Here is a 12947-nt window from a genome sequence, read left to right as displayed (position 1 = left end):
CACACACACACACACACTCTGCAGGCACACTTCTGTTAGGGTTATGAGGTCCATGGAGAGTTTGTAAAAGTCAAGAGCCAGTATACACATGAAGTCTGTACATGTTTGTCTCACAGGAGGGACTGAAAGTTAAAGCTCTGCTAAATGTTTAAATAATGGCACATACTTTCTTTTGAACGCGTAGGCTTATCTATATCTCCCTGTGTTCCTGTTGAACTTTAGGCTGCTTAATGTGCCGTCATCTGTCCTTATAGAAACATGAGTTCTGGACAAAATTTTAAATGGAAATAACCTCCTGCCCTTCTCTTACTTACTGAATGAACCGTATCACCATTTAAAAAACTGCTTTTTAAACTGGCCTCATTTGAAAATAAATATTTTTTTTATCAAAATTCTGGCGCCTGACATAATCTCTGCATACATAAGAATGACTAAGCATATGCTCTTTGTGTTTTTGGACAGGGTGTCTGAACATATTTTTAGACCCAAGGGATTTTATGCACGTGTAAGCACTTTTGGCATTCATGCAAGTTTTGTTTTGGTCAGAACAAACACATGATCTCATGTCATGCACATGTGTGTTCAGTTTTAGGGAACTCACTACAAATTGGCTGAAGAGGACAGTTTGCATGCATGAGCCTGGTGGTGTGTATTGGTGTATGTTTGGACTTGTCCCCTTTTGTTTGCATACAGTTAGTTGCCTGGCTTCATGGTTTATATCCTCTGTCCTTCATTCAGTGCTGTTCTTTGGTGAAGTATAGCTGGCGGTGTGAGAGAAGTGAAACTGGACAAGTGAGAGAATAATAAGGGGTAGTGATGGGGGGCAAGCGGAATGGAGGAGGAAAGAGGGCCATGACTGATAAACAGTGGAAGCCCATAGCTACAGTCTGTACACTTTAAGCTACAATAATTAAAACTGCAAAAAAAAGGTTTAATTCAACTGACAATAATGTGGAATAAGTACGTAATTTATTAGCAACTCATGTTGACTATGAGAGACAACTGTGTTACGCTTTGCTTCCACATTTTTCTCAGTTAAAACTTAATGGTCCTCACTTAAATTGCTCCTTGGCAATTTTGATTATTGTAGCTTTAAGCTTAGTAGAAGTACATGTGCAGTAGAAAATTACAGACGACATGATTGTGACGTCACTTGTTGACTTTCGACAGGCCAGTTTGAAGCCTGGGAAATGGCATTTGTGGATGACACCATGTTGTATCTTGGGAGTCAGAGTTTGCCCTGGAGAGTGAAGTGAGGCAGCATGGTAGAGAACCCACCCTGTACTGCCTTATTTGGTCATTTAATGTGCCTGATTGTAGACCCTGTCCAGCAGGGAAAGGAGTAAAAACCAGTGTTATGGAGACACGCTTGTTAACATGCACTGCAACTCACACGAATATCCTCACAAGCAGAAGCTAAATGAGGTATTGCAGTAATCTACTGACTGTAGGGAAAATGAATTCACTGTACATATCATCATAAAAGTTGGACCTCAGTCCCAATAACTTATATTGATATAGGTGGAATTTCCAGTTGTTCTGCAGCCATCCAGTAGGGGTAGGGATTTTTTTAGGAACATTGCACGAGAACGCTAAAATAATCCTCTCAAACGCTTCCTCGGTGTATTGTGCAGTAGCCATGGGTTCAACAGAGGTCACTGTCATTATTTGCATCTTCTAAAAAAATTGCAACTTTCCCTGCATTTTAATCAGTGTGTCCATTTCTGCGACGCCAAACCCTGTTATCATGACTTACACTGCAGATCTAGGCAAGAAGCACTCACAAGCCTATTGTACTTGTTTGTTTTTTTCATAAAGTTGCCCCAAAGGCAACTTAAGGGCAAAAAACATAGAGTTGCCACAAGTGCTCTGATAAGTCAGAAAATTTGTTTGGTCGCATGCTCATTCACTAAAGCAGCCTTGGTATGTTAGACTGGAAAGCCTTCATCCAATCATAACCCTAACTTCAGCCATGTAGATATATTTATCCCAGAAATGTGATGGTATACATCATAGCACCACCAAAACATGCTATACATACTCATTTCATCCAAACTGTTCATCACTGGCTGCAAGCTTGCTAATGGAAAAATTCATTGCGCAGGCTCCGAGCTTGGTTTAAGTTCTGCCAACAAGGAAGCTGGAAGAATTTTTTGCTATTCAGCTAGATACCCTGAAGCCTCCTACACACAAAACATAATTTTCTTTGACTGTAAGATAAATTTATTTGAAAATAATAGCAATATGAAAATACCTCAAATTCCTAAGGGATCATTGGCAGGCACCAAAACATTATACAAAAGGAAATGCCCTTAAGGGGCTTTGTGCAGCCCATCAGCAATATGACTTAGGGATCTTTTCTTATCTGCAGATTTATCCAAGGATATTCCCTGAGCACTGAGATAAGAGGGTTTTGTGCAACTCTCTTGAGTTTAAGCTGAATCTTAACGAGAGCTAAAGGTATAAAATTTAACTAAGAGCATTTGTGCAACGAGGCATTGGTCTTAACTTCTCCTACATGTCATCCCTCCCCCCATGTTTCCTCTGTCTCTACTGTTCAGTGTCAAATAAAGCACAAAGTGCACAAACAGCATAAAATAATGTCCGAAGTTAGTGGAAATATTGAATCATTGACGATCGGTGGTGTGGAGGACATGGCAGTGATCGAGTTTCCCCTCAATCAAACAGACATTTCATAAATGATTAAATATTAATGGGGCAGCCGCCGTGATGTTGCGCTCAAATGAGGTTATGCCAGCCATTTTGTCCTGCCATCCAGTGCTGGGGCTCATTGCCTATTAATGAAGCAATAGGACACTGCCAAAATGGTTCCGAGTGCGACAATTAGGCCGTATCACTTCTCCCCCCAATTTAAGTATCAGCAGTATCACATCCCCTCTTGAACTTAACAATCATAATACATCCTGGTGAGGGTTACAGATTTAGAGAATAGATTGGAGAGAACGCGACAGGCAGAAGTGGAACTAACGTCAGTAGCAGATAGAAGTAAAGAATAGCCTCGACTGCAATAGTTTCTAATCTTTTGCCATAGCGTCTATGATATATTACATCAGACTTTGTTTATCAGTGTCTGGTTGTGTCTGCTGTCGTAGCTGATATAACTCGAGTTGGATCACTGCTCCGGGAGCTGTCAGCTCTGCCTGAGCTCTTATATAAAAGAGTTCATTGACTCCCATGTTTTGTCTTGTGTACCGAATGAGCAACTAGATGGAAACGATAAAACTCTGTTTGTTAGGCTCAACGGTTCATTGAGTTTTATACTTGCAAGGTTTTATTGCCTCTGATTTAGTAGCACACTAACTCACATTATGATTAGTAGCTGGAACATTGTCCAGTAAGCTGCTGTTATGGTCTTGTTGTTCACTGGTATTCTGGGAGTGAATCATTGCCTTTCTGCCCTCTTGCAGAAACAGGTGAGGGGCTAGATCTTTTGTGAAGGGTTTACAGTGCCTATTAAAAATCATAGTCTGATGATCAACAGCATTTTGGACAAGCTCCCAGTGAGCTGACTCATTTTTGCCCAGTCAGCGAAGCCTGGTTCTTGTCAGAAAGAAAAAAAAAAAAAAAAAACAGCAGCTGTGCATGCCAGCAGGCGCACAGCAATGTCAGGCCCGAGGAACTAGTGTCTTTGTACCAAAGCTGATATATGGTCAGCTTTGATAGTTCCAAGTTAGTGGATATTATCAGGATTTAGGAGAAACAAACTGGCTCTAGATCACACTAAGCATTCCTACGGTATTTGAAACTCTGTAAGACCCTGAAGTTTGGCTTTTGAACTTTTGGCATCACGCACCGGGGCATCTTCGATGTTTGCCATAGTTAAACCTTGTGAGGCAGTAAAGGTATGAAGGAGAGATTGGAGAGGAATTACAGGAGGGCTGGGGTTATGTTGGCAGAAACCAAATATTGTAATATGGAGACAAAGGAGGACGGACAGGACAAAATGGAGACTTTTTCATTGATCTGTGGGCATTGTGTTGTATCAGGCTAAAGATAGCAGGGGAGGGATTGGTGTTTTCTGTTATTCTGTGGGATCTTTTCTGCTGGAGCCTGCTGTATTGTGACAGCTGCCCTCTCCCTGTTAGAATAACATCCCCGGGAACTTGCTCTTCCTCACGTGCTCACAGGGATTGCAGGACGACGCCTTTTCCCCTGGATCGTAGCCCGCAGTTCATACAGAGTGGTCAAGGAATTGTGTAAGCGCATTTTTATATGCGAGCGCAGTGTGTGTAAAGCCACCCAAAAAAAGTTGTTGTTTTCTTTTGTCCTAAATACTTCTTTCCCCTCAATCCTTAAGTTTTTTTATTGTTGTTGTTTTTCCGCGTGCTCTCTGAGGTCTCACCAGTTCCGCTGCATTTCATGGAATCCAGGGAACGCTGTTTCCTCCCTGTGTTGGTGTGCGCTGGTCCAGGACCCGCTGGTCCGGGGGGGCGCGCCTCTCCTCTCAGGAAAACCGGCGCTTGGCGAGACCGCTCCACTCTGATACCCTGCCAGAATACACATAGATCAGAGAGGGGGCGACTGGGAAAAAGCAGAAGAAAAGAGACCAAGAGTCGCACAAAGAGAGCCAACAGGCAGTCCTGGTCTCATGGTTCATTCCCACATTGGTCCAACTTTTTGTCCATAAGTTTTTATACCAAATGGAAATTGCAGTCAGGGGTGGGAAGAGAACAAAACCATCCTACTCAAGTAGAAATGCTGTTACCAGTGTAAAAATCTACTTAAATAAAAAGTAGGGAAAAGTTGCTCATTTAAAATATCCTCAGAGTAAAAGATGCTGTATGGGCTGAGGTTTCAATGCAAGCTGGCCAACAATGGTCCTGCTGATGATGATGATGCTGGAGAGCCAACAAAATCTGTGCTCTGTACTGGATGTTTTTTTTTTGTTTGTTTGTTTTTTTAATGTAGTTGAGTACAATACTTAAGCAAAGCATTCTTGATATAAAGTAAAATTACTGGATGTAAAAAAATACTCCAATAAGTGCACGAAAAAGCTCCTCGGTAACTAGAATAAATGTAATCAGTTACTCATTGATTACAATTAAACCTGCATTACACCATTGTTTGTTTGACTAATACCAATTAGGGTATATGATGAAAAACTAGTAGTAGTGCCAGTATTGGTAGCTATGTGTGATACGTTATAGTTTTGTAATGTGAGGGAAATATTTCAGTAAATGGTCTGCTGGACAGGTAAGGGTTAAGTCGTGTGCGCTCTGTTAAATGCCTAGTGATTGATGAACGGACTCCAGAGCAGTGTTTGAAGAGTTTTTGGAGGGGGTGGGGGGGGCAGTGTGCGGTTTTCACTGTTTGGCTGTTACAGACGATCCTATAGATGTGTAGTATTTAAATCTATTGATTTAGGCCTGTAGTTTTTAAATACAGTTTCCTCAAAGCTGGAAACCAAAGTGCAAAACTGATCTGTTGACAAAGGGAAAAGGCTTTTAGTTGTGTGTGTGTGTGTGTGTGTGTGTGTGTGTGTGTGTGTGTGTGTGTGTGTGTGTGTGTGTGTGTGTGTGCGTGTGTGCGTGTGTGCGTGTGTGTGTGTGCGTGTGTGTTTTTCAGAGATGAGAGCTGCTGTTGAGAGCCTCTGGGTTAAGCTGAAGCATGTGGTTTTGTGTTTGCTGTAAAGTTAGGAGATTTTTGTTGTACCGCTCTGAAATACATACACAAACACTAACAACTAGCTGCTAAAAACTACAACCAGGCAAATTTGTCAGCAAAACTCAATTAGTGTTTGTGAAATACACCAGATAGGGTTTGTTCACTCAACTTCATGCTCTGTTAGAACTTTTTTCTGTTTTCTTTTTTCTTTTTCTTTTTTTTTGTTAGAGAAACAAGAGAGGCAGAGAGAGAGGGCAAAGAAGATTGGTTCCTGTAACTGTTGTTCTGCCCTGTGATTGGTGGAAGCCTGTTGCTAGGCTTATGTCATTGTGTGAGAGTTTTCTGCTTCCTCTCCTCTGTGCAGCGATAGGTCAGGTTTGAACTGGTCGTGTGGACTTCTGCCACTTGTTGAACATCCCCAAAGTTTCTTGTGGTTCCACTTTCCTCCTCGTGTCTTACTTACTGCATGAGAAAAACACAGCAGCCGCACTGCTGGGATGCACATGTGCACAGCTTAAGCCTGGCTTCCTCTATGTTTTTTTTTTTTTAATCTCATTAACTTTTATCATCCTCTTTATTAGTTAAAGGCTGTTGACAATTCAGCTGCACGCTCATAAAGGAAAAAAAAACAACTGGGTTTGTGAGCTTTTGAGAAAGACGCTGCCATGATGTCTTGTAAAAAGTTTAGAGAATGTAATCCTCAATTGTACAGCTACATTGCTGGAATGCTGCAGTGGCTGTAATAACTTGTTTCAGATGTAAAATCCACTCTCATGCCACTGTTCAATAAAACCTATCTTTCCTTTATATCTCAGTATTAAGATATTAAGACAGTAAGCCTTCTGTGGCTCTGACAGTATGTTATTGTAACAGGAAAACCACATCTAAAGGGCTAGAGAGCAAATGCATACAGTTATTTTTAATCTCCATGCAGGTTTTTTTTGCACAATGTATACATCATATACCCAATTTGTAATAAATAATTTCCCAGGGTTCTGTTATTGTTTTACATCCCTCAAACCTTAAATTCCTTCCCCTGACAGCCAAGGTCACTGAGTTTGTTGAACTTGCCACACTTTACATGGCTTTTGCTCTTATCTGTGGCAAGTAGTCCACACTTATTTTTAACAATAGGATATTATCTGCTATGTTGCAGAGTTACATCTTTTGCCAGACTGTGAAACACGTGTGCTTGCGTGCGTCTTGTGTGTAGATAGTGGTCTGATAGGGCTTCTTCATAGATATTGAGCCAGCTTGAATCAGTTGAATCAGCCGTTAATATAGTTAGTTTGGTTCATGTGTTTTAATTTTCTGTGAATTACAATGTACTCAATCAGAAAGTTTGAATGGAAAGGACAATAATATGTCCTCATTTTTGCAAAAATGTTTTATGTTCGCTTGAGGCTGTAAAAGCTTTTTTGTATTGATGAAATTATCTGATAAATAGCAAAACAATATGTGTTTGTCAGGTAAATAATAGTGCAGTCTTTTGCAGACTGCACTATTTTTATTTTTTGCAACATTTCAAAAGTTTTCTTTAAGTTAAACTGAATGGAAGCTGTTTATGACAAATAATGGAGGTACAAAAAACTGTCTGCCTCTTTATGGCCATGATTTTTTTTTTTTTTTTAATTTAGACAGTTTTCCTCACTGTTTGGCTTGATGGGAATACCTTTATTGCCATTACTGTGAGACCGGTGGAAATGTGTCCATTGTTCAGATCCTTCCTCCAGATCACTATCTAGTGATCCACATGCTGTTAAAACAAATCTTAGATGATTCTCGTTGTTTCCAAAAGCCTTTCCCTCCATCATAACTAATCCCCCAAATGTTGTCATAACCCCCATACTCCAGCCACACCACCACCCATCACTCACGTGCGCACGCACACACACACACACACACACACACACACACACACACACACACACACACACACACACACACACACAGCACATACAGATACATCTATACATGCATAACAGCCTGGTGGTTAGAGTGACAGTCTCATAACTTAGAGGGCAAAGGTGCATTCCCTGCAGTAGCTAGTGTGTCCATCGACAGTCGAGTGTCTTGTTGAAGTTTCCTTCAGCAAGTAACACTGAGCACATTTCAAGCAATTTATTCCAACTCCCAAGCTCTCATTATTTTATTTTGGTTGCCATTACACTTGGTTTGCACACCAAATAAAGTGCACCCAAATGTCTGAATATGCAGGTCTCATCTTCTTCCAAGTGAGCTGTGGTGTGGTTCATTAGGAGTGGAAATTAAATTGTACCAGCAGCAGCAAATGACCACAAAATGCAAGGTTTTATAAGTGGAAGGAGATGGATGTTGACATCTGATACATCTGATACACAAGTTACCTAAACACTGTCCAGTAAACAAGTTGCATGTGGCTCTGTGTCACTTTTGTTTTCAAACCCTGGTTTGCTTGTAATTGTGAACCTAACTGATGAACATATAAAAAAGAAGCAAATTTAACTTTTCAGCAATAGTTTGGACAAAAAAATGTAGGCGTGATCGCAATCATAAGTTACTCTGGACAAGAACATACTGTAGGCTAAATTCCTGAATCACTGAATACACCATACATACACAGACACACACACACACACAGGCCATGGTGTGGGTACAGTAAAGCCCCACAGAGCAGTCAGTGTGTGCTCTGTGACAATAGTGTTTGGTCCATCCGCGAGGCTGGACCCCCAAGCCTAAGCGCTTTTATGTGAAAAGGTTTGGTGTGTCGTAAGCCCTAACGCTGACCAGCCTCTTCTGCAACTTTGCTGAGCCATGGGGCTCCCAGCAGCCCTGCTGCACCCAGCAGAGTGCTGACTCCAGCCCTGGGGGCATGTTTACTGCTGCCCCGCACCCCCAGCCTGTGGCATCAGGAGAGGGAGGGGGAGTAGGGGCCCACACAATGAACCTGCTGAATACTGTGCTATCCAGCCATCGGCAGAGAGGGACTTGCAGACGCTTGCCAAACTGACCGGGCAGGCTCTTGATCAGAGTGTGGGCGGTGGGTGGGAGGGCAGGCTTGCTTCGCTTCGCCTTGGCTGAGTGAATTTTTGGCTTCCCTTCTCACCATTACCACTCGTCATTACCACATTTAACTTGTTTGTCAGGTTTTTATTGGGTATCCCCTCACAGTTCACCCGAGCACTCACATACTCACACATGGAGGGGTGAACCATTTCTGTTTACCATTTACGCCACTTAAGACACTCAAAACTATTTTGCAGTTTTTCTCCTTGTAAAATCAGTCTTAATGAAAGAAGAAGAGATTACTTCAAGAGTATGTTTTGAATGGGGAAAACCTCATTTGGAAATCTCACTGTGAAATACGACACACAGATGTGCACTTGCATATTCAAAACACACATACACACACATTAATCAGGCCTTTGTAATGTTTGCTGTGCAGTTGTGGGCAATCCAGAGATGAAACACTCTTAACTCCCGCTGCTACAAATAAACAGATCTGTTAACCTGTTGTTTACCAGGAACTTGTGAGGCAATGAAAAATTACAGCCAACCTGTACAGTATGTGGTGTTGTTTTTAGCACAAATCATCTGATTTAATTCCAAGTAATTATTGACTCACTAACCACAAATAGTGCAATATGATAAACCAGTAATACACGGTGCCTGTGAATGGGTTATTGTCAGTCTGGGATAAACAAAGCCATAAGAGCTGCCTTCCTTATCTCTGCTTCCTCCTGGCTTTGAAGGAGCCCTTTCGCCTGCTCTGATTGGTTGAGGAATGGCATTATCTGTGGTCTGATAGGCTGCGGTGTAAAACCACTAACTGAAGGGCTGTTGTTGTGTTGAGCTCCAGGTCCTGCAGGTATCCATCCTGCTGCTGGTCAATGCACAGCAGACCTGCCTTGTTTACTGCTGCTCACCAACGAAAGCTGAGGCTCAGTTTTCATGCAAGCGTGCACACACACACACACACACAAACGCACACAAACACACCCCTCCTCACCCCTGCAGAGCAGTCAATAGGGGGACTTGCTGCTGCACGCCGGCTAACTGGCTTTAGATTGTTGTTTTCACTGAATGCACATTATACAGATGGGAACATAGATTACAAACACATGCATTACCGGCTGCCAATGCTAAAAAAATACATCTAAGGAAGTTGTAAGGGTGGCCACTCCATCTCAGTGTAATTTAATTAATAGAAGTATTTATTGATTGTTTACTGAGTTGATTGCATAGTAAAAAAAAAAAAATTAACCGTTATGGCCTGAGGGGGGTTGTTGTAAATATTTTGCATACAGAGCGGAGTGCATAATGGTAAATTAGATCATGATCAATGGCAGCAGGGAACAAAAGGAGAGAGAAGTGATGATGTTTTCTTAGAGGAGAAGGGGGGGCGGGGGAGGGGGGGTTTTCACCCAGCTCACGTTTAGACCCCACTCTCTCCTCACGATTCGCTCCGCCCACTTCGCATGCTTCCACTCCTATTGGCTGCAGGGAGGCTGTTTTCTCTACGCGATTGGCTGCCGGGCCCGTCAGTCAGGCGGACCTCGGCTTATTTACCGAATGTATGTGCAGAGAGAGGACGGTATTCTGCTGTAGGGCTGCAACAGCTGACTACTGAGCACTTTACCCAGTGCCTCAAGGAACAAAGAGAGAAGGAGACAGCCATCCAGCATACATTTAAATTTTTTATATCTTTTAAAATATAAAAGTGCAGGGAGTACACGATATGAGGCACGCAGTGGCACCGACGGAAAACGTGGAAAATAATTCTTTTACAGTGACAGACCTGCTAAAGATATGCACTCATTGTGAACGGCTAAGCAAAAAGGTAAGTTGAAAAGAAAAAGGTTCAGAGGGCAATTACCAGTGCATGGATGTTTTTTGACACATCAGGACAGCTGCTGGAATTTAAAAAAAATATGTCACAGTGTTAGTGGTTCCGGGCGACCTTTTTTCTTGCCTTTCTTGTCTGTCTTTCTTTCTTTCCTTGAGCAAAGCAGCTGCAGTGCAGTCTTTTGTCCAGCCTTGTTTACGCGTTTGAGGACTTAGTGCTGTTTGTCATCGGACAAGAAGATAGCACTGCTGGATTTGGGTCACTGTGCATGAAAGAAATCGAAGATGTCGATATGTTAACGGCACCGTTAATTGCATGTTTTTGAGCCGAGTGTCATTTCCGAAGGCTGATAATTTCATTGTCATTCATTCATCCACTTCATTTGCTTCATTGTGCGCAGCGGGGCGGCAGAAAAACCCGTTGAGTCCCCGTCAGCGGACATGTCTCGACAAGCAGCATCAACCGGAGTTAAAGGACATAATAGAGAAAATACACTATAGTTTTTTTTTTTTTTTTTTTTTAATGTCTTATGTTTTGTATCGTGCTGTCAGCCACTCGCTTTGTACATTTTGGTTACGCTGTTAATAGCGAACTTTGGGAGTAATAACTTTGTACTGAATGATCGTTGTATGGCAGCGTAAATTGTCATAAGTTATCTCCGGTAGAGAAAAGGCATCGCTCGCATTTTAACAGGATTTTTGTCCATAATCGTTGAAAACCAATAATGCTCCGTCAAGGTTTACTGCAGCCAGGAAACAAAGCGACTCAGGTTTTCTCACTCTGGCGAAGCAATAAAGTGCCTGTGGAGCCACCAGGCTTAGAAGTGAGAAGTGATGCACCTTAATTGCAACCAAATGGTTTCAGTTTCCCTGTGATATTAAAAAGGCAGTTTTTTTTTGTTTTTTTTTTTTGCTCTTTTTGTCTTGCAGGACTTGGGGGTAAGGATCCCAAGACCATTAGGTAACGGACCAAGCAGATTCATCCCTGAAAAAGAGGTGCGAAGATAGTCTCCTATCTCACTGGATGAGACTCTTATTTTGAAAACATAACATTGATGTATGAACCACTGAAATAATTTGTTGCCATCTGTCCCATTAGATCCTTCAAGTCAGTAAAGTGGACGCCAGGACACAGACGATATTTGAGGACGCGTTTGCAGCCCTCGGTCGCCTTGACAACATCTCCCTGGTGATGGGCTTCCACCCGCAGTACCTGGAGAGTTTCCTTCGGACGCAGCACTACCTGCTGCAGATGGATGGCCCCCTGTCTCTGCACTACCGACACTACATAGGCATCATGGTGAGATTCATTTCACCTCTATAAACTCTCAAACCTGCTCTCAGTCCAAATTTATGTCAAATCAGGCAAGCCTGCAGATTTTCAGGTGTTACACTCCTAACCTGGATCTCTTTATTTTTTTCTCATGATTTCACAGGCTGCAGCCAGACACCAGTGCTCCTATTTGGTCAATCTGCACGTGAATGACTTCCTCCAAGTCGGTGGCGATCACAAGTGGCTCAACGGCCTGGACGGAGCGCCGCAGAAGCTGCAGCACCTGGGCGAGCTCAACAAGATCCTGGCCCACCGGCCTTGGCTTCTCACCAAGGAACACATCGAGGTGAGAGGCCGCAGTGGAACGATGCCACCAGGCACGGACTTGGAGGGTGGACATGGACATGAAAGGGTCTTACGTAACAGGCTGAGATCATGGGTGGAGGCTCGGAGTATTGCTGCAGCTGCATAACTTGGAAGGCGTTGATGGTTATGGCAGTAGATGGTATAGGGAACGAAAGATGACGGAAGAGAAGGACAAGGGAAAAAATGGTTTGGAAGGGTAGAGACATGATTTCCTGCTTCTTGAAAGGCTGCAGACATTGAAGTCATCATCTGGCTCGTCACTTGCCTTACATCTGTTTTTCTTTGTTGTTTTTTCTTTATTCCAGCACCTTCTCAAGGCAGAGGAGCACAGCTGGTCCTTAGCAGAGCTCATCCACGCGGTGGTGCTCCTCACACACTACCACTCCCTCGCCTCGTTCACCTTTGGCTGTGGTATCACGCCTGAGATCCACTGCGACGGCGGACACACTTTCAGACCCCCCTCCCTCAGCCAGTACTGCGTCTGTGACATTGCCAATGGCAATGGTCACGCTAATCACCATGACGATCTGCTTGGCAACCAGGTAAGCAGTGAAGGATAGTGTGTGAGGAAAGGAAGGGAAAAAGTAAGACCATGTACATGTTCTCTTCTTTTTTTCAGCAGACATAACTCCTACACTTTATTACTGTATATTTTTTAATAACCACTTGTCAGTCAGCAGGTCATAGGGCCTGCTTAGGAACACAAATGTGAATGTTATTAATTATGTAGAACAGAAGAAGCTATAGCCATTTATTAAAAATGTCTAGTATTCCCTCTCTGGTTAATTGGAATTAAGGTTATGGTTTTACTTGTCAAGGTGTGTGGATGAGGTTTTGTCAAGAGAGAGTACTGGTGTAT

At 42.7% G+C, this 12947-nt stretch overlaps 1 protein-coding gene across 3 annotated transcripts in view; it reads left to right on the top strand.

The window, feature by feature from the left end:
* The window catches only part of sesn1 (sestrin 1), a 62878-nt gene that overhangs the window by 45802 nt on the left and 4129 nt on the right, over positions 1 to 12947 (top strand). For 2 of the 3 annotated variants that reach the window (XM_030046597.1, XM_030046596.1), the window contains 4 exons: positions 11380 to 11445; positions 11549 to 11749; positions 11886 to 12068; positions 12394 to 12630. In XM_030046597.1, coding sequence (XP_029902457.1) covers positions 11380 to 11445; positions 11549 to 11749; positions 11886 to 12068; positions 12394 to 12630 — 687 coding nt within the window. Of the gene's footprint in view, positions 1 to 10186; positions 10445 to 11379; positions 11446 to 11548; positions 11750 to 11885; positions 12069 to 12393; positions 12631 to 12947 lie in introns of those variants that run through there. The other variant, XM_030046598.1, reaches the window with a different exon arrangement.

Source organism: Myripristis murdjan, chromosome 24 (genome assembly GCF_902150065.1).
Source record: "Myripristis murdjan chromosome 24, fMyrMur1.1, whole genome shotgun sequence".
NCBI classification, from domain to species: domain Eukaryota; kingdom Metazoa; phylum Chordata; class Actinopteri; order Holocentriformes; family Holocentridae; genus Myripristis; species Myripristis murdjan.
This window is presented reverse-complemented; position numbering and strand designations above follow the sequence as displayed.